The 18,325-nt window shown below is 46.9% G+C and overlaps 2 protein-coding genes across 3 annotated transcripts in view; one reads left to right on the top strand and one right to left on the bottom strand.

Annotated features, from left to right (window-relative positions):
* Positions 1 to 312: 312 nt before the first annotated feature.
* Positions 313 to 17,502, bottom strand: mphosph10 (M-phase phosphoprotein 10 (U3 small nucleolar ribonucleoprotein)). The gene is made up of 11 exons (XM_070864876.1): positions 17,204 to 17,502; positions 15,630 to 16,260; positions 14,195 to 14,358; positions 11,283 to 11,451; positions 10,992 to 11,133; positions 10,753 to 10,820; positions 7,982 to 8,119; positions 7,565 to 7,675; positions 1,896 to 2,003; positions 1,400 to 1,630; positions 313 to 577 (listed from the first exon to the last, which is right to left on the bottom strand). The coding sequence occupies exons 1-11, from the start codon at positions 17,269 to 17,271 to the stop codon at positions 428 to 430; spliced, it is 1,980 nt and encodes a 659-aa protein (XP_070720977.1). The 5' UTR covers positions 17,272 to 17,502; the 3' UTR covers positions 313 to 427.
* Positions 17,344 to 18,325, top strand: part of apba2b (amyloid beta (A4) precursor protein-binding, family A, member 2b) — a 47,673-nt gene continuing 46,691 nt past the window's right edge. For both annotated transcript variants that reach the window (XM_070864875.1, XM_070864873.1), the window contains exon 1: positions 17,344 to 17,771. The gene's annotated coding sequence lies outside the window, so the exon portion shown is untranslated. The remainder of the gene's footprint in view (positions 17,772 to 18,325) is intronic.

Genomic DNA, 18,325 nt, shown 5'->3' with positions numbered 1-18,325 from the left:
CTGCACCTATTTTCTATGTTTCTATGTAAACAGCCCAATGGATGTTTGTATTTGAATTGAATAGTTGGCCTGCTCCAGACTGATCTGTCAGACAGGTTTCCATCCAATCAAGTTATGTGCATCAATCAGTCTAAGATGTGTATACTCTGCAGAAATTGCTTGCCGTTACCAGTTGTGTATGTTGTAACGAATAAGTTACAATCCAACCTAGAAAACAATGCTTTTTGTCACACTGGTCTGTATGACTGAGTTTATGCCGGATATAGTTCTATCGCAGGAGCTGGGAGTCTGACAAAGTAACACTGTACAAAATAGAGAAAATCAATATTTTATTAGAAAACAACCATGTTTAAAATAAGAATGGTTTTTGGAATGATCTGCTATATATCAGATGGCTCAATCTGTAGAGGAAGTGAAGAGGTCTGGCTTAAAGTTTCAGTTTGCTTGCTGAAAGCTCTCTGTGTTTGTTCTGCTTCTTGGCTCCGATCTTGGCTCCTTTCAGCTCGGCTTTCACTTGATCTTGTAACTGGGAGAAGAAGGCCTTTGACGAGCGCAGAGGTTTATCTTTCCCTTCATCCTTTTAATAGTTAAAAACAAAATCCAGTTCGAAGTTACATTTTTAAAATAGAAAATCTTGCTTTTTCCTCCCCACAATATGGTGGAATGACATTGGGAAAACAAAGGAGTGGAGAATACAGATTGTTCCACTAATGCTGGACAGTGCTAGGGTCTGCGACATTAAACAGGAGATTCCTAATCAGGGTACTGATGCCTCAGGCAGTATATACAGGAGTGAGTGCAGAGTAAATGATGGTTAAGAGAGAGATTGTATGCAAGTACGAGCAGGTAATGCAGAGGTACAATGCAACTTGGGAAAGTGAACTGATCCAACGATTAGAGATAAAACAGTGAACGCTGAAAATACACAGGTCAGAAAGGAAAGGTTAACATTTCAGATATACTCTATATACAAGGACCCCACCACAACATTAACCTATCTTTTCTCTCTTGGATGCTGACAGACCTGCTGGGTATTTCCTGTTGAGCGCAGTATATTTCTGAAGCTACACAGATTTTGATGAGGAGTGAATGCAAGAGATAAATGCCGCTGATGGGGAGGTCTGTTTGAAATTGCAATTCAGTACAGGGAGTTAAATGGACTGAATATTAGGCAACGGAAACATTTGCTGGGAATTGATTCAGTCACACATTGCTCGAGACAGGAACAATGGGACTCACAGGGTGATTTACTGCCATAGGACAGAAATTATTCAAAGGAAATAAGACATTGTAAAATTAATTTCATTTCTCCTTCTCCCAGTCAACGCGAGGCATATTATACAGTTTCATTACACTGCCGGCCCTCTCCCTACTGTTAATACCGTATGTCAGCACTCACCTTCAGCAGTGTCGCCTTGCCTTCCTGCGTCAGTTTCTTCACTTTCTCAGCATTCGTTTCCTTCTCTCGTTTATTGCTGAGTTTCACATTCAGCTTCTCCAACCCTTTCCGACGCACCTCCTTCTCCCTCAGTCGCAGACGTTTCAGTTTCTTCTTCTGCCTTCTCTCCCGCTTCTTGTCTGTTTCTGTCTTTTCCGTGTCTCCCTGGAGGTCCCCAGCTCGGCCCTTCTCCTGTAATTACCAGGCCAGTCAGCACAGCTCAAACACCAACCGCAGGTCTCGCACCTCATCTATAAAGTCACCCGATGCAATAACAAAGCAGCGTTCATACAATCCAGCCTCTTTAGCTGTCTACCATCGCGCCCTCCCCCAGTACAATTCTATTTATATAGCGCCTTTAACATAGTGAAACATCCCAAGGCACTACGGTGCAGCTTCGGGGGCCGGGGCTGATTAGCTGTTTGGCTTAATGTTACCTTTCTCTTTAGTCACTTACCTTGACTTCTTCTGGTGCCAGTAGAGTGGCATCACTGACATTCACTGGTGCCACCTCCTCCATACTGATGGACGGCAGGTTGGAGACCACCTTCACTTCAGGCACAGGCTGGCAAAAGAAACAACTATCGTTACAAACTCATCCCTGATCAACAGGAAAGTTTAAGCATTTCCCTCTCACCTTGGCCCACTGCCAGCTGAGGACAAACAGTTTGGTGCCTGGTGTTGGCCTCACAGGGTGAGGGGCCCAATCTCGGTCTCACTTGGTCTTCATTGCAAGAGGATTTAAGTACAGGAGCAAGGATGACTTACTACAGTTATACAGGGCCTTGGTGAGACCGCACCTGGAGTATTGTGTGCAGTTTCGGTCTCCTTACCTAAGAAAGGATATACTTGCCATAGAGGGAGTGCAGCGAAGGTTCACCAGACTGATTCCTGGGATGGCAGGACTGTCGTATGAGGGTCGACTGGGCCTGTATTCATTAGAGTTTAGAAGAATGAGAGGGGATCTCATTGAAACGTATAAAATTCTGACTGGGTTGGATAGACTGGATGCGGGGAGGATGTTTCCCCGGGGCTGGGAAGTCTAGAACAAGGGGTCACAGTCTCAGGATACAGGGTAGGAAATTTAGGATCGAGATGAGGAGAAATTCTTTCACTCAGAGGGTGGTGAACCTGTAGAATTCTCTACCACAGAAGGCTGTGGAGGCCAAGTCACTGAATATATTTAAGAGGGAGATAGATAGATTTCTAGACACAAAAGGCATCAAGGGGTCTGGGGAGAAAGTAGGAATATGGTGTTGAGATAGAGGATCTGCTGCACAGGAGGGCAGGAAAAAGAGTGGGAGAGCAATAGTGATCGGGGATTCGATTGTAAGGGGAATAGATAGGCGTTTCTGCGGCCGCAACCGAGACTCCAGGATGGTATGTTGCCTCCCTGGTGCAAGGGTCAAGGATGTCTCGGAACGGGTGCAGGACATTCTAAAAAGGGAGGGAGAACAGCCAGTTGTCGTGGTGCGCATTGGTACCAACGACATAGGTTAGAAAAAGGGATAAGGTCCTACGAGACGAATTTAAGGAGCTAGGAGCTAAATTGGAACAGGTTCTGGGGGAGGTGGGACCAGTACAAACCGGACGATCTGCACCTGGACAGGACCGGAACCAATTTCCTAGGGAGAGTGTTTGCTAGTGCTGTTGGGGAGGAGTTAAACTAATATGGCAGGGGGATGGGAACCAATGCAGGGAGACAGAGGGAAACAAAAAGGAGACAAAAGCAAAAGACAGAAAGGAGATGAGGGCAGAGAAACCCAAGGCAAAAAAGAAAAAGGGCCACTGAATATAAAGGGGCTGCAGGAGGGGTCAAAACTAAAAATCATGGTTTAAAAACTAGGATTAAAACACTCTACCTAAACGCACGCAGCATTCGAAATAAAGTAAATGAGTTGACGGCACAAATCATTACAAATGGGTATGATTTGATGGCCATTACAGGAACATGGTTACAGGGTGGCCAAGACTGGGAATTAAACATACAGGGGTATCTGACAATTCGGAAAGATAGACAAGAAGGGAAAGGAGGTGGGGTCGCTCTGTTAATAAAGGATGCTATCAGGGCAGTTGTGAGAGATGATATTGGCTCTAATGAACAAAATGTTGAATCATTGTGGGTGGAGATTAGAGATAGTAAGGGGAAAAAGTCAGTGGTGGGCGTAGTTTATAGGCCCCCAAATAATAACTTCACGGTGGGGCGGGCAATTATCAAGGGAATAATGGAGGCATGTGAAAAAGGAACGGCAGTAGTCATGGGGGATTTTAACCTACATATTGATTGGTCAACTCAAATCGCACGGGGTAGCCTGGAGGAGGAATTCATAGAATGCGCATACAGGATTGTTTCTTAGAACAGTATGTACAGAACCTACAAGGGAGCAAGCTATCTTAGATCCGGTCCTGTGTAATGAGAAAGGAAAAATAAACGATCTCCTAGTAAAAGATCCTCTCGGAATGAGTGATCACAGTGTGGTTGAATTTGTAATACAGATTGAGGGTGAGGAAGTAGTGTCAGAAACGAGCGTACTATGCTTAAACAAAGGGGACTACAGTGGGATGAGAGCAGAGTTGGCTAAAGTAGACTGGAAACAGACTAAACGGTGGCACAATTGAGGAACAGTGGAGGACTTTTAAGGAGCTCTTTCATAGTGCGCAACAAAAATATATTCCAGTGAAAAAGGGTGGTAAGAGAAGGGATAACCAGCCGTGGATAACCAAGGAAATAAAGGAGAGTATCAAATTAAAAACCAATGCGTATAAGGTGGCCAAGGTTAGTGGGAAACTAGAAGATTGGGAAAATTTTAAACAACAGCAAAGAATGACTAAAAAAAGCAATAAAGAAAGGAAAGATAGATTACGAAGGTAAACTTGCGCAAAACATAAAAACGGATAGTAAAAGCTTTTACACATATATAAAACGGAAAAGAGTGACTAAAGTAAATGTTGGTCCCTTAGAAGATGAGAAGGGGGATTTAATAATGGGAAATGTGGAAATTGCTGAGACTTTAAACAATTATTTTGCTTCGGTCTTCACAGTGGAAGACACAAAAGCCATGCCAAAAATTGCTGGTCACAGGAATGTGGGAAGGGAGGACCTTGGGACAATCACTATCACTAGGGGGGGGTAGTGCTGGACAGGTTAATGAGACTCAAGGTAGACAAGTCCCCTGGTCCTGATGAAATGCATCCCAGGGTATTAAAAGAGATGGCGGAAGTTATAGCAGATGCATTCGTTATAATCTACCAAAATTCTCTGGACTCTGGGGAGGTACCAGCGGATTGGAAAGCAGCTAATGTAATGCCTCTGTTTAAAAAAGGGGGCAGACAAAAGGCAGGTAACTATAGGCCGGTTAGTTTAACATCTGTAGTGGGGAAAATGCTTGAAGCTATCATTAAGGAAGAAATAGCGGGACATCCAGATAGGAATAGTGCAATCAAGCAGACGCAACATGGATTCATGAAGGGGAAATCATGTTTAACTAATTTACTGGAATTCTTTGAGGATATAACGAGCATGGTGGATAGAGGTGTACCGATGGATGTGGTGTATTTAGTTTTTCCAAAAGGCATTCGATAAGGTGCCACACAAAAGGTTACTGCAGAAGATAAAGGTACGCGGAGTCAGAGGAAATGTATTAGCATGGATCGAGAATTGGCTGGCGAACAGAAAGCAGAGAGTCGGGATAAATGGGTCCTTTTCGGGTTTAAAATCGGTGGTTAGTGGTGTGCCACAGGGATCGGTGCTGGGACCACAACTGTTTACAATATACATAGATGACCTGGAAGAGGGGACAGAGTGTAGTGTAACAAAATTTGCAGATGACACAAAGATTAGTGGGAAAGCAGGTTGTGTAGAGGACAGAGAGAGGCTACAAAGAGATTTAGATAGATTAAGCGAGTGGGCTAAGGTTTGGCAGATGGAATACAATGTCGGAAAGTGTGAGGTCATCCACCTTGGGAAAAAAAACAGTAAAGGGAATATTATTTGAATGGGGAGAAATTACAACATGCTGAGATGCAGAGGGACCTGGGGGTCCTTGTGCATGAATCCCAAAAAATTAGTTTGCAAGTGCAGCAGGTAATCAGGAAGGCGAATGGAATGTTGGCCTTCATTGCGAGAGGGATGGAGTACAAAAGCAGGGAGGTCCTGCTGCAACTGTATAGGGTATTGGTAAGGCCGCACCTGGAGTACTGCGTGCAGTTTTGGTCACCTTACTTAAGGAAGGATATACTGCCTTTGGAGCGGGTACAGAGACGATTCACTAGGCTGATTCCGGAGATGAGGGGGTTACCTTATGATGATAGATTAAGTAGACTGGGTCTTTACTCGTTGGAGTTCAGAAGGATGAGGGGTGATCTTATAGAAACATTTAAAATAATGAAAGGGATAGACAAGATAGAGGCGGAAAGGTTGTTTCCACTGGTCGGGGAGACTAGAACTAGGGGACACAGCCTCAAAATACGGGGGAGCCAATTTAAAACCCAGTTGAGAAGGAATTTCTTCTCCCAAAGGGTTGTGAATCTGTGGAATTCTCTGCCCAAGGAAGCAGTTGAGGCTAGCTCATTGAATGTATTCAAGTCACAGATAGATAGATTTTTAACCAATAAGGGAATTAAGGGTTATGGGGAGCGGGCGGGTAAGTGGAGCTGAGTCCACGGCCAGATCATCCATGATCTTATTGAATGGCGGAGCAGGCTCGAGGGGCTAGATGGCCTACTCCTGTTCCTAATTCTTATGTTCTTATGATCAGCCATGATCATATTGAATGGCGGTGCAGGCTCGAAGGGCCTACTACTGCTCCTATTTTCTATGTGAGGGGCCCAGTGTTGGGGTCTCAGGAGGAGGGACCCAGTGGTGTGAAGTACTCAGTGACCTGTCCTCGGATTCTGCAGGTGACTGATCTTCGTGCTGTGCACAATTCAGTATCAGAGATCTGGAGCTCTGTGGGCTGCAGGAATAAAGCTGCCCTTGGGGCCGTGTGTGTAGGGTCATAAGCAGCAAACAGCAAGTCAATCCTCTACACAAAGAAGAAAGTAAAAAGTCAGAGGAAACACCGAGCCTTTGAGATTAGGTTTTGGTGCCACTGAAGTTCCACAATAAGAGTCTGGAGTTCTCGATTACACTCCCGCACCGAGGGGAATGTCTGCTTATTATTTTACCAGTTTTGTCCGACAAGTTTTTGCCCCTCCTCTCCTGAAGTCCCCAACTCTCGCTGGCTACAGTAGTACAGGCACCCAGATGGCCATTCCTCATGTGTGAGCCTAGATGATGAGCTATCCAACCACGGGGGGCATCACAGCAGAGTGTGATCCTGTCCTCAATGGATGTCCATAAACAGGTATTTTCCAGCAGGGGTGACAGGGCAGTGGTGCTTGATTTCCCCCTTACCAGGAGTACTGAGGCACAATGTGGTTCCCCTCCATCCGTCTCCCAGCTGACTAGAAATCGAGTGCAGGACCTTGCTGATTTAAAAAAAAAAATAATTCATGGGCTGTGGGCGTCGCTGGCAAGGCCAGGATTTAATGCCCATCCCCAACTGCCCTTGAGAAGGTGGTGAGCTGCCTTGAACCGCTGCAGTCCGTGTGGTGTGCTTTGATACAAATGGCTAGGCCATTTCAGAAGGCAGTTAAGAGGCAACCATGTTGGTGCAGACTGGAGTCACATGTAGGCCCAGATCAGGTAAGGACATCAGGTTTCCTCCCTGAAGGACATTAGTGAACCAGTTGGGTTTTTAAATCACAATCCGACAGCTGCATGGTCACCATTACTGACACTAGCTCTTTATTCCAGATTTATTTAACTGAATTTAAGCTCACAAACGTCTCCAGGTTATTAGTCAAGGACTCTGGGTTACTTGTCCAGTAACATAACCACTACACTACCGCACACGATCTGTATCACTCCAGCAACCAGCTCGAGTCATGCTGAGCGACATCCATCAAACAACGTAGCAGGGGTTATTCCTGGAGCCAGGGTCAGGCCAGGCAGGGCATTAAAATCCAGCAAAGATCAAATGTTTCCGCCCAGTAATACAGACAATCAGCAAAACAATCGGAGCCGTGCTCCCAACACACTCGTCTCTGCTCAGACTCCGACATTGCACCGATTCCTTTACTCACCGGTTTGGGTGTGAAGTGGAAGTTGGAGAGTGCGTCCATTTTGAGGAAAAGGGAATCCATCATCTTCTGGATATCCAGGTGCTGCTGGTTTTCTTCCACTTCAGACTTTTGCTGCAATAACAAACGTTTCATTAAAAACCTGACACGATGCCCCACTGACACAATCACCCGGCAGCTCGGAGACCTCACGTACTCCTTCTGGCTGTGGCCTGTAATCTCGCACCCGACTAACATCACAGCAAATCATTTACCAATCATAACTTCATCCTCCCTAAAATAACATTACCGTGCAAGGCATCGCCGCTGAGCCGGATCCTGGTCTAATGTCCCGTGTCTAGCCCGGGGCGCTGAAACTAACTGTTGCACTTCCACTCCGATCAACCCCTTGTTCAAAACCCAGAAGCCCGGCATTATTACCTGAGTTTGCTTTAGATATTCCTGCTCGTACACTTCGGTCAGACTCAGCTTGCTTTTCTCATGGTCCAAGGTGAGTCGCTTTTTGTATTCAAAGGTCTCCTCTTTTAGCTTTTCCTTCCGTACAACATCGTCCCAGGCCTGTAACACAGAGTGGACCATGCCCAGCCATCAACAGCTGATTAATCGGCACCATTAGTGGCTGCAATCCACCAAACAAACACAGCAGAGAATCGGAGCCACTCCACAGAGTCCAACATGCCTGTCGACAAGTGGAAAGGAACCTTCTTGAAAATGCCCGTGTTTAAAGCAGTGTAAACATATTGATACTCAACATTCACCAATTCTGGACATGCACATCTGGTTCTCCGGCACCGGAAAAGGAGCCAGGAACATTTGGTATGGAGATCCGCCATCCCAGCTCCCACCCAAATCTCTCACCGGCCAGTTCACTGTCAGTGTCTGACTGACCAGCTGCGCGTTCCAAGATTCTGTTATTTCAGATTGAGGGAAGTTCGGCCTCTCTCAGAAACTGATTTTACCACACTCCCACTTCCTTCCCCGACCGTTTCATACTCTAATGCCTGTAACTAATCTAGTGCCGATCACGTGCAAAGCATTCACCTTGCGATAACAGTGAAAAGCTTCCTCCACCCTGGCACGCCGTACTAGTGCTTATCTCAAGATTATGGCCTTGTCTTCGATTCACTGACCAATGGGAAGCATCGATTTATGTTTGCCTAGTCTGTCCCATTTATCATTTTGAACAATCTATAAAACCCCCACTGATGATCTCTGTTCTTGCATACCAAGTGGAGCGACACATTCTCAATCTAATTGAATCTAAGTGAATACACCTCCCAGATCCCAGGGGTGAGAGAGATCTATTTTTAATCAGGGAAGGCAGTAATTCTAGCACACGCTGATATAAATTTTATATATGCATGTATCATCAATCCCACTCCAACAAGAGTGCTTATTGTGAACAGCCCGAGCTCTCCATCTTTCAAACACCGCTCTCCTGCTTTCCATTATTTACAGTATGGTAATTTTTCACACCATTATCTGCAGTTTCCACACTTTGTGCTATTTTCCTGCTGTCTTTACATTTGGTTTAAATGAAAGCACACTGTATCTGCAGCATTCCAGTGGGTGAAACATCTGAATATGCCACACTTAGCAAGCGCAAGCTGGCCATGCAATTGGACACCAATGCAGTTGGAATATTCCAAGCAATTAGTTGCTAGATGTGGCACAAGCTATTAGGTTTGGAGATTTTCCTATGTAACAGTTATTTCACAGCTTCTTGCTGTCGGCCTTGTTTGCAATGCTCCTGATAAACTGCCCGGGTAGGTCAGAGCTGGAGGTGTCTGGGCAGGTTTTACTGTCTTCACTCTCTCACCAATTTTCACTGCAACTCAAAGATTCGGTCGAGAGTGTCTGAGTGAAATCAGATTTTCTGTACAAATTGTGACTTGGCTCATTTAGCCTGCTTTATATTACTCAGCTGAGGCTGCGTTTATTACACATCAGCATGTAAGGGAAATTTCTACCATGGAATTATTTTTTTCTAACCTGCCTGTTTCCCTGCAATTTTATGAATTCCCACTGAGGAGATAGTGACAAAGAGGCAGTGGACAGACCCCAGACTCAGCCAGTGTGGCTCTGGCCAATCTCCCAGGAGGTTACACCCCTCCAACACAGTGAAAACCCAAACTAAATGTTCACTGAAACCTGGACTCTGTTGGTCTCCCAGCTTAGACTCAGGTACTGCACCTACTAGACTAACACTTAAAACATGTGACCATCTACAAATGACACTTAATTCGATTGTGAGATGGTGCACTCTCTCTCCTTCCACCTAATTTTAAAACTCTGAACCCCTTACAGACAAGCTGTGCCACAGTTAATGACAGCGGCAAATGGAATTCTATTCAGAGAAGTGTGAGGGAATGCATTTGGGGAGGGCTAACAAGGCAAGGGAATACACAATAGATGGTAGGATACTGAGAAGTGTAGAGGAAAAGAGGGACGTTGGAGTGCATGTCCACAGATCCTTGAAGGCAGCAGGACCGGTAGATAAAGTGGTTAAGGCAGCATATGGGATACTGGCCATTATTAGCCGAGGCATAGAATGCAAGAGCAGGAAGGTTATGCTTGAAATGAATAAAACACTAGTTAGGCCACAGCTAGAGTATTGCATGCAGTTCTGGTCACCACATTACAGGAAAGATGTGATTGCACTAGAGAGGGTACAGAGGAGTTTTACGAGAATTTTAGCTATAAGGAAAGATTGGATAGGCTGGGGTTGTTTTCTTTGGAACAGAGGAGGCTGAGGAGAGATTTAATTGAGGTGTTTAAAATGATGAGGGGCCTGGATAGAGTGGATAGGAAGGACCTATTTCCCTTAGCAGAGAGGTCACTAACCAGGGGGCATAGATTTAAAGAAATGGAATCATAGAATGGTTACAGCACAGAAGGCGGCCATTCGACCTGTTGAGCCTGTGCCGACAGAAGGATTAGAGGGGAGTTGAGGAGAACATTTACACCCAGAGGGTGATGGGGGTCTAGAACTCACTGCCTGAAAGGGTGATAGAGGCAGGAACCCTCATCACATTAAATAACTACTTGGATATGCGCTCGAAGTGCTGTACCCTACAAGGCTCGGACAAAAGGCTGGATAGCTCTTTTTCAGCCGGCATGCACAATGTGCCACATGACCTCCTTTCTGTGCCATAAATTTCTATGATTCTATGACAACGTCTTGCACTGACCTGGTCTTTAATCCTCTGGATAATTACATCTTCCAGTTGAAGTGTTGTCGCCTCAGTGATGACAGGAGCTGAGAACAGAGATCAGAAATAAGCACAAACTAAATACAAAGCAAATTATGACACAACTTAATGCTTTGCTAGTAAAAGCACTGTCCCATACACCCAGATGTACTGCTGTCTGAACGAGCGGTCAGTGCACCCCTCCTCGTCGCAAGGTGAGTGTGCAGACTGAGACTCACCCTTCCTGACTGCGTGGTCAAACAGCAGGTCCTCCTCCAGTAGGCTGTTCTCGGGTCGTTTCTGAGCATTGACCTCTCCCAGGAGCTGCCACGGCTTATGCTCCAAGGCAGATTTCTCCAGCTGCTGGATTTGTGTGTTCAACTATCGGGAACAAAACACGTTGCAGGTTATCTGCGGAATTACATTATTTAGAAATTACAGGCTGCACACCGGCCATTCGGACCAACCAGCCCGTGTTAGCGTTAATCCTCGCGGTCTGTGCCTGAATTAATTGTCTTTACAATAATCACCCTTTCTTGCCGTTTTTCAAAGGCTGATTTTGCCTCTTCCGGCTTCTTTCCTCCTATCACATCGGCCAATTCCTCCCCCTCACTGTCGTGCAACAGGTCAAAGCTAACTTTCTTATGGGCCCCCTTGGCCTTTCGGTCTCTCTTGGATTCCTCCATTTCCTCCTGGTCTCTGGGTCACAAAAAGGAAATCAAATTAATGCAACACAGAAATACAGAATCTACACTCTTCCATCAAAAGAATATACCGGATCATCTATTTTCAGCTTGTATTTATAGTATTTGTTGCTAATTAAGCATGATACCACAAATCACAGGTGGGGTGTGTGGCACAGACCAATTGCTGGAGCGGTACAATTCTTTCAGCAGCTTTAGCAAGACAACAATGATTTGGAGTACCTGCTCCCTGCAAACCTGGTGGCCCAGACTCCATCCCATTGCTGGTCTCGTTGGGCTGCCTCAACTGATCTCAGTGCACTGACTAATTGTCCACCAATAAAACAGCAAACCTGAGGACTGGGAGAAATTTAGAATACAGCAGAGGAGGACTAAGGGTTTAATTAAGAGGGGGAAAATAGAGTACAAGAGGAAGCTTGCCGGGAACATGAAAACGAACTGCAAAAGCTTCTATAGATGTGTGACGAGAAAAAGATTAGTGAAGACAAACATAGGTCCCTTGCAGTCAGATTCAGGTGAATTTATAATGGGGAACAAAGAAATGTCAGACCAATTGAACAGATACTTTGGTTCTGTCTTCACGAAGGAAGACACAAATAACCATCCGGATGTACTAGGGGACCGAGGAGCTAGTGAGAAGGAGGAACTGAAGGATATCCTTATTAGGCAGGAAATTGTGTTAGGGAAATTGATGGGATTGAAGGCAATTAAATCCCCAGGGCCTGATAGTCTGCATCCCAGAATACTTAAGGAAGTGGCCCTAGAAATAGTGGATGCATTGGTGATCATTTTCCAACAGTCTATCGACTCTGGATCAGTTCCTATGGACTGTAGGGTAGCTAATGTAACACCACTTTTTAAAAAAAAGGAGGGAGAGAGAAAACGGGTAATTATAGACCAGTTAGCCTGACATCAGTATTGGGGAAAATGTTGGAATCAATCATTAAGGATGAAATAGCTGTGCATTTGGAAAGCAGTGACAGGATCGGTCCAAGCCAGCATGGATTATGAAGGGGAAATCATGCTTGACGAATCTTCTAGAATTTTTTGAGGATGTAACTAGTAAAGTGGACAAGGGAGAACCAGTGGATGTGGTGTATTTGGACTTTCAAAAGGCTTTTGACAAGGTCCCACACAAGAGATTGGTGTGCAAAATCAAAGCACATGGTATTGGGGGTAATGTACTGACCTGGATTGAGAACTGGTTGGCAGACAGGAAGCAGAGAGTCGGGATAAACGGGTCCTTTTCAGAATGGCAGGCAGTGACTAGTGGAGTGCTGCAGGGCTCTGTGCTGGGACCCCAGCTCTTTACAATATACATTAATGATTTAGATGAAGGAATTGAGTGTAATAGCTCCAAGTTTGCAGATGACACTAAACTGGGTGGCGGTGTGAGCTGTGAGGAGGACGCCAAGAGGCTGCAGGGTGACTTGGACAGGTTAGGTGAGTGGGCAAATGCATGGCAGATGTAGTATAATGTGGATAAATGTGAGGTTATCCACTTTGGGGGTAAAAACACGAAGGCAGAATATTATCTGAATGGTGGCAGATTAGGAAAAGGGGAGGTGCAACGAGACCTGGGTGTCATGGTACATCAGTCATTGAAAGTTGGCATACAGGTACAGCAGGTGGTGAAGGCGGCAAATGGTATGTTGGCCTTTATAGCGAGGGGATTTGAGTATAGGAGCAGGGAGGTCTTACTGCAGTTGTACAGGGCCTTGGTGAGACCTCACCTGGAATATTGTGTTCAGTTTTGGTCTCCTAATCTGAGGAAGGATGTTCTTGCTATTGAGGGAGTGCAGCGAAGGGTCACCAGACTGATTCCAGGGATGGCTGGACTGGCACATGAGGAGAGACTGGATTAACTGGGCCTTTATACACTGGAGTTTAGAAGGATGAGAGGGGATCTCATATGAGGAGAGACTGGATTAACTGGGCCTTTATACACTGGAGTTCAGAAGGATGAGAGGGGATCTCATAGAAACGTATAAGATTCTGACAGGACTGGACAGGTTGGATGCGGGAAGAATGTTCCCGATTTTGGGGAAGTCCAGAACCAGGGGACACAGTCTTAGATAAGGGGTAGGCCATTTAGGACCGAGATGAGGAGAAACTTCTTCACTCAGAGAGTTGTTAACCTGTGGAATTCCCTGCCGCAGAGAGTTGTTGATGCCAGTTCATTGGATATATTCAAGAGGGAGTTAGATATGGTCATTACGGCTAAAGGGATCTGAAGAGAAAGCAGGAAAGGGGTACTGAGGTGAATGATCAGCCATGATCTTATTGAATGGTGGTGCAGGCTCGAAAGGCCGAATGGCCTACTCCTGCACCTATTTTCTATGTTTCTATGCTCCAGTCATTATAATGTACATGTCATTAAAATAGCGCAAATGTAAAAGGAGAACAGTTAAGGTCAGTGGGATGCTGGACTTCATCACGAGGTACAGAATATAAAACCAAGGCAGTACTATCGCAGACACACAATGCCGGGCAGCCCTCATCTGGAATATGGTGTCTGGAGAGAGTCACCAGGAGAAAGGGAATAGTTGAACTTGGGTTATATTCCCGGCGATTGAGACGCGCCCACTGTATATTATTCAGCCACTGTCTCGCCCAAGACAGGAACGGTCTCTTGGATGGGGTAATCAGAGGGGTGTCAGCGACTCTCGGGCTGGACCCAGCGCCTGTGGCTTAGGGAGGGGGGGAGGAAATGGAGAAGGAAACTTCAGTAAACATACTCATCCATTTCTTCCATATCCTCATCCTCTTCAAATTCTTCTAACTCTGGTTCCCCTTCTGCCTCGTCACTTTCATTCTCCTCATCGCCACCTTCTATCGCAGGTTCCTCACCCTCGACCGGGTCAAAGAAATCCTTGTACTGCAGGTTCCTGGAACTCTTAGTCTGACAAACAGCAACAAAATTCAAACAGGTAAAAACATTAATACAGAGCTCCTCATACTCACATCACTAGGTCCACCCGCCCTTCATCACTTACTCCCATAGAAGGGATGAGCAACCAAGCTGTTATTAGATCTCCACCAATCAGCTGTACAGGCTGCGACTAGCAGGTGTGCGAGAGACCAGCCCATGGCAGGAAGGGCTTAGGAACTCCCCAAGGGTTCTGCTGCAATTTAACCAGCTGAATTCACACACCTTACGACTGCTATCTGGAGCCTCGTGGGAAGAATCCCAATCCTAGCAACAGTTCAATCTCTCCAGGTCCCAACAGTAATCCAGACTGGCTGATCAATCAAGTCCTGGAGTACTGTGGGCCTACAGGCTTTAGATTACAGAGACCGCGGATTGACTTAGTTTCCCACCAGCATGTCAATTTGTAGCCACCTTGGTCCTACGCAGATCCCCGCGGACTTCCCCTCCACCCCAGGGGGATGGTCACTGACTGGCAAGCAGAAGTTTCCGCCCTTTGCTGAGTGGGTATCAGGGACTGATATCTCAACAGCAGGTGGTGTGTGAGTGCACCCCACCGTGTGAATCACAGGCAGAGCACACAGCGAACCCCAGGGAACAGTGGTCCCACCAGCGAAAGTTGCAGATTTTCAGCAGCTGCTGCATCTCTCAGACAGTTATGGGGTCACTGGGCCCTGGATATAAGTGCGTGTGCTCTTGTACCCGGCTTCCATATAATGCACCCTAGCTTTCAGTTTCCTCAACAACAATGTGGTAGAAATCTGACCAGTGTGGATAAAGGAAGTCAGACAGATGAGCAGAGATAACTGCAGGAGGAGAGAGAAAATATTTTTCTGTGACCAACATCACAATGGATCAACTAGTGCTATTTCATTAAAAGATCTTCACTTCAACTCCCCAGCGGGTAAATGTATGGGCTGGTGTGGTACTGAGCTATACAGTCCAGTGGCCCAACCCTCAGTTTATGCTGAGCTAGCAAATCACAGCTGGGGAACAGCGAGGGGGCAGTCCTGGGCTAGGGAGAGGAAAACAAATCAGCCAGGGCCTCTAATCCTGGTCACAATTCAGTGAGTGTTTGTGCAATGGGTGAAGACTGTGCTGCCTCCCACAATCAAATAGCCCATGGACTCTCACTGCCTAAAACAAAGAATGGCCATTAAATCAAGGTAGCAGAGACTGACAAGCATCCATGAAATTATATCACAGCAGGGGTCAGGGAGCAGGGCTGAATACAAGATCATTACCTTTCCCTTAGTCTTTGTTTTGATGACAAGTTCTTCATCCTCAGAAGGAATATCTTCAAAATAATTGATTTCATTATCATCCTTTTGCTTCCCTTCATCCTTCTCAGCTTTCTCCAAAAAAGCTTCCATTTCTGAAAGTCTAAAAAATCTATCATCTAGGTCAGAGGTGGTGGCGAATCTCGGCCTCCTCTCGGGTTTAGTCTTTTTCTCGAGTTCATCAATATCAAAGTTGAGGTCAGAGTCTTCATCACTAAGCTTTTCAGTTTGAATATTTTTCCCTTTGACTTTATGTTTTAACTCTTCTCTGTCCTCCTCGTCACTACTCTCCCTTATCTCATCATCTTCTACAGACACATCGTTTTCAAACTCTTGCTCAGGAACTTCGATCACCTCTTCTTCAATCAACCGAAAAAGAGTGCCCCGAAGCAGAGATGCTACCGTCGTTTTGAAGTAGTTTAAGACTGAATTGTTCTGCAGTTCGATCTCTTGCCAAATCTGCTCCTCATCAAACTGTTCCACGACCAGCTCCTTCAGTGGGCTTCCCGCAACACCACCTGCCTCCTGCGCCTTCTGTAAATCATACAGCTCTTTAGTCAGAGCAGTGAAGTCTGATGCCAATCCATCCTGTACACTAGGAGACGGAGAGAGGAACAGCATTAATGCCATGGCTCCTTCCACAATCTCAGCCTGTAACACAGCAGACTAGGATCTAGTTACTATAAATTCTATATCCCCACCCACCCCATTTTTCCCCAAAAGGCGTTGATTCATGTGGTTCTACAGGAAAGTCTGTTTGCCTCAGGCCCACGCCAGACTCTGCACCCCTGGTCAGTATAACTCAGGCCCACACCGGACAGTGCACCCCTGGTCAGTATAGCTCAGGCCCACACCGGACAGTGCACCCCTGGTCAGTATAACTCACGCCCACACCGGACAGTGCACCCCTGGTCAGTATAACTCAGGCCCACACCGGACAGTGCACCCCTGGTCAGTATAACTCAGGCCCACACCGGACAGTGCACCCCTGGTCAGTATAACTCACGCCCACACCGGACAGTGCACCCCTGGTCAGTATAGCTCAGGCCCACACCGAACAGTGCACCCCTGGTCAGTATAACTCAGGCCCACACCGGACAGTGCACCCCTGGTCAGTATAACTCAGGCCCACACCGGACAGTGCACCCCTGGTCAGTATAGCTCAGGCCCACACCGGACAGTGCACCCCTGGTCAGTATAGCTCAGGCCCACACCGGACAGTGCACCCCTGGTCAGTATAACTCAGGCCCACACCGGACAGTGCACCCCTGGTCAGTATAACTCAGGCCCACACCGGACAGTGCACCCCTGGTCAGTATAACTCAGGCCCACACCGGACAGTGCACCAGATTCTCGCAGCCGTAAAGCGTTTGAGTGCTGAGGGCTCCCCAGGCTTCACCTGAACAGGAGCTCGGGCCCCGGGATTACCCGAGCTCGGGCCCCGGGATTACCTGAGCAGGAGCTCGGGCCCCGGGATTACCTGAGCAGGAGCTCGGGCCCCGGGATTACCTGAGCAGGAGCTCGGGCCCCGGGATTACCTGAGCAGGAGCTCGGGCCTTCCCGCCGCTATCTCCAGCCGCCGCGCGCAGCCGCCGAGCGCCGCCATCTTCCCGCCTGGAGTCACCGCGAGCCGGCCCCCGGAATATCGGCTCCGCCGCACAAGGTTCCGGCCCCGAGTCCGCCGCACAATCTTCCCCCGTCATTGACGCCGGCTTCCCGCCGCGCGGCCGCAACCCGCCCAGTCCCCGGACACCAGAGGCCTAGAGATCCCCGGGGGAGGGGGTCCCGGGGCTGATCCCCGGGGGAGGGGGTCCCGGGGCTGACCCCCGGGGGAGGGGGTCCCGGGCCTCCAGTACTTGGGAAGGTGAAGCCCTTCAGTCAGGGGTTCGCGGGTAATCATAGCAACAGCAGCTGCCAGACTCTGAGGAGAAGAGGTTGTGGGGTGGAACCCTTCAGTAAAAGCGATGCGAGTCCCATTAAATATACCCCAATCCCTTGTCAAATAATGGAACTGATTATCAATAATCCGCCTCATAAACAACAGTCAGCATCGATTCAGGAGAAGAGCTTCACTCTCTGAGGAGGTGACACCCCAGGTAGACTGTGGTAAGCCTGACAATGTTTTGCACCTAGTCTTCCAAAAATTCCCCCCAAAATAACTATTAGTTAAGCTCAAAGCTGTGAGAGTCTGGTGTATGGATAATAAACTGGCTGGAAGGTGTAAAACAGAGGAGTTATATTGTGATGGGAAGGAGTACTGAGGGGATAACTGCTGTTTCTAATTTACAACAATGAGTGATTCAGAAACCCAATGGAAATTGGTCAAATTTGGAGATGATATGAAACCAGGAGGTGCAGTGAAATTGGAGAAAACTGTTGAGAAATTACAGAATGAGTTGGACATAATATTTAAGTACACAGATCAAAGGCAAATGAAATGTTTGCATTCAATTTACACCACAGAAACGGTCCATGCCGGCACAATATGCTCCACACGAGCCTCCGCCCACTGAGTTCATCTAACTCTATCAATGTTTCCTTATATAGGGCCCTGGTGAGACCACACCTGGAGTATTGTGTATAGTTTTGTTCTCCTTACCTAAGGAAGTATATACTTGCCATTGAGGGAGTGCAACGAAGGTTCACCAGACTGATTGCTG

This window comes from Pristiophorus japonicus, chromosome 21 (assembly GCF_044704955.1).
Source record: "Pristiophorus japonicus isolate sPriJap1 chromosome 21, sPriJap1.hap1, whole genome shotgun sequence".
NCBI lineage: Eukaryota > Metazoa > Chordata > Chondrichthyes > Pristiophoridae > Pristiophorus > Pristiophorus japonicus.
The sequence above is the reverse complement of the archived record's forward strand: the minus strand, read 5'-3'. Positions and strand labels throughout refer to the sequence as shown.

What these genes read in the sequence shown, in the direction of transcription:
- mphosph10 (XM_070864876.1), bottom strand. Translation starts at nt 17,271, where the DNA reads ATGGCGGCGCTCGGCGGCTGCGCGCGGCGGCTGGAGATAGCGGCGGGA. An exon ending in TTGAAAAACGGCAAGAAAGG is followed by an intron (nt 11,134 to 11,282) that starts GTGATTATTGTA and finishes TGTTCCCGATAG; the next exon opens with TTGAACACACAAATCCAGCA. An exon ending in TCCACTTCACACCCAAACCG is followed by an intron (nt 2,004 to 7,564) that starts GTGAGTAAAGGA and finishes TTCTTTTGCCAG; the next exon opens with CCTGTGCCTGAAGTGAAGGT.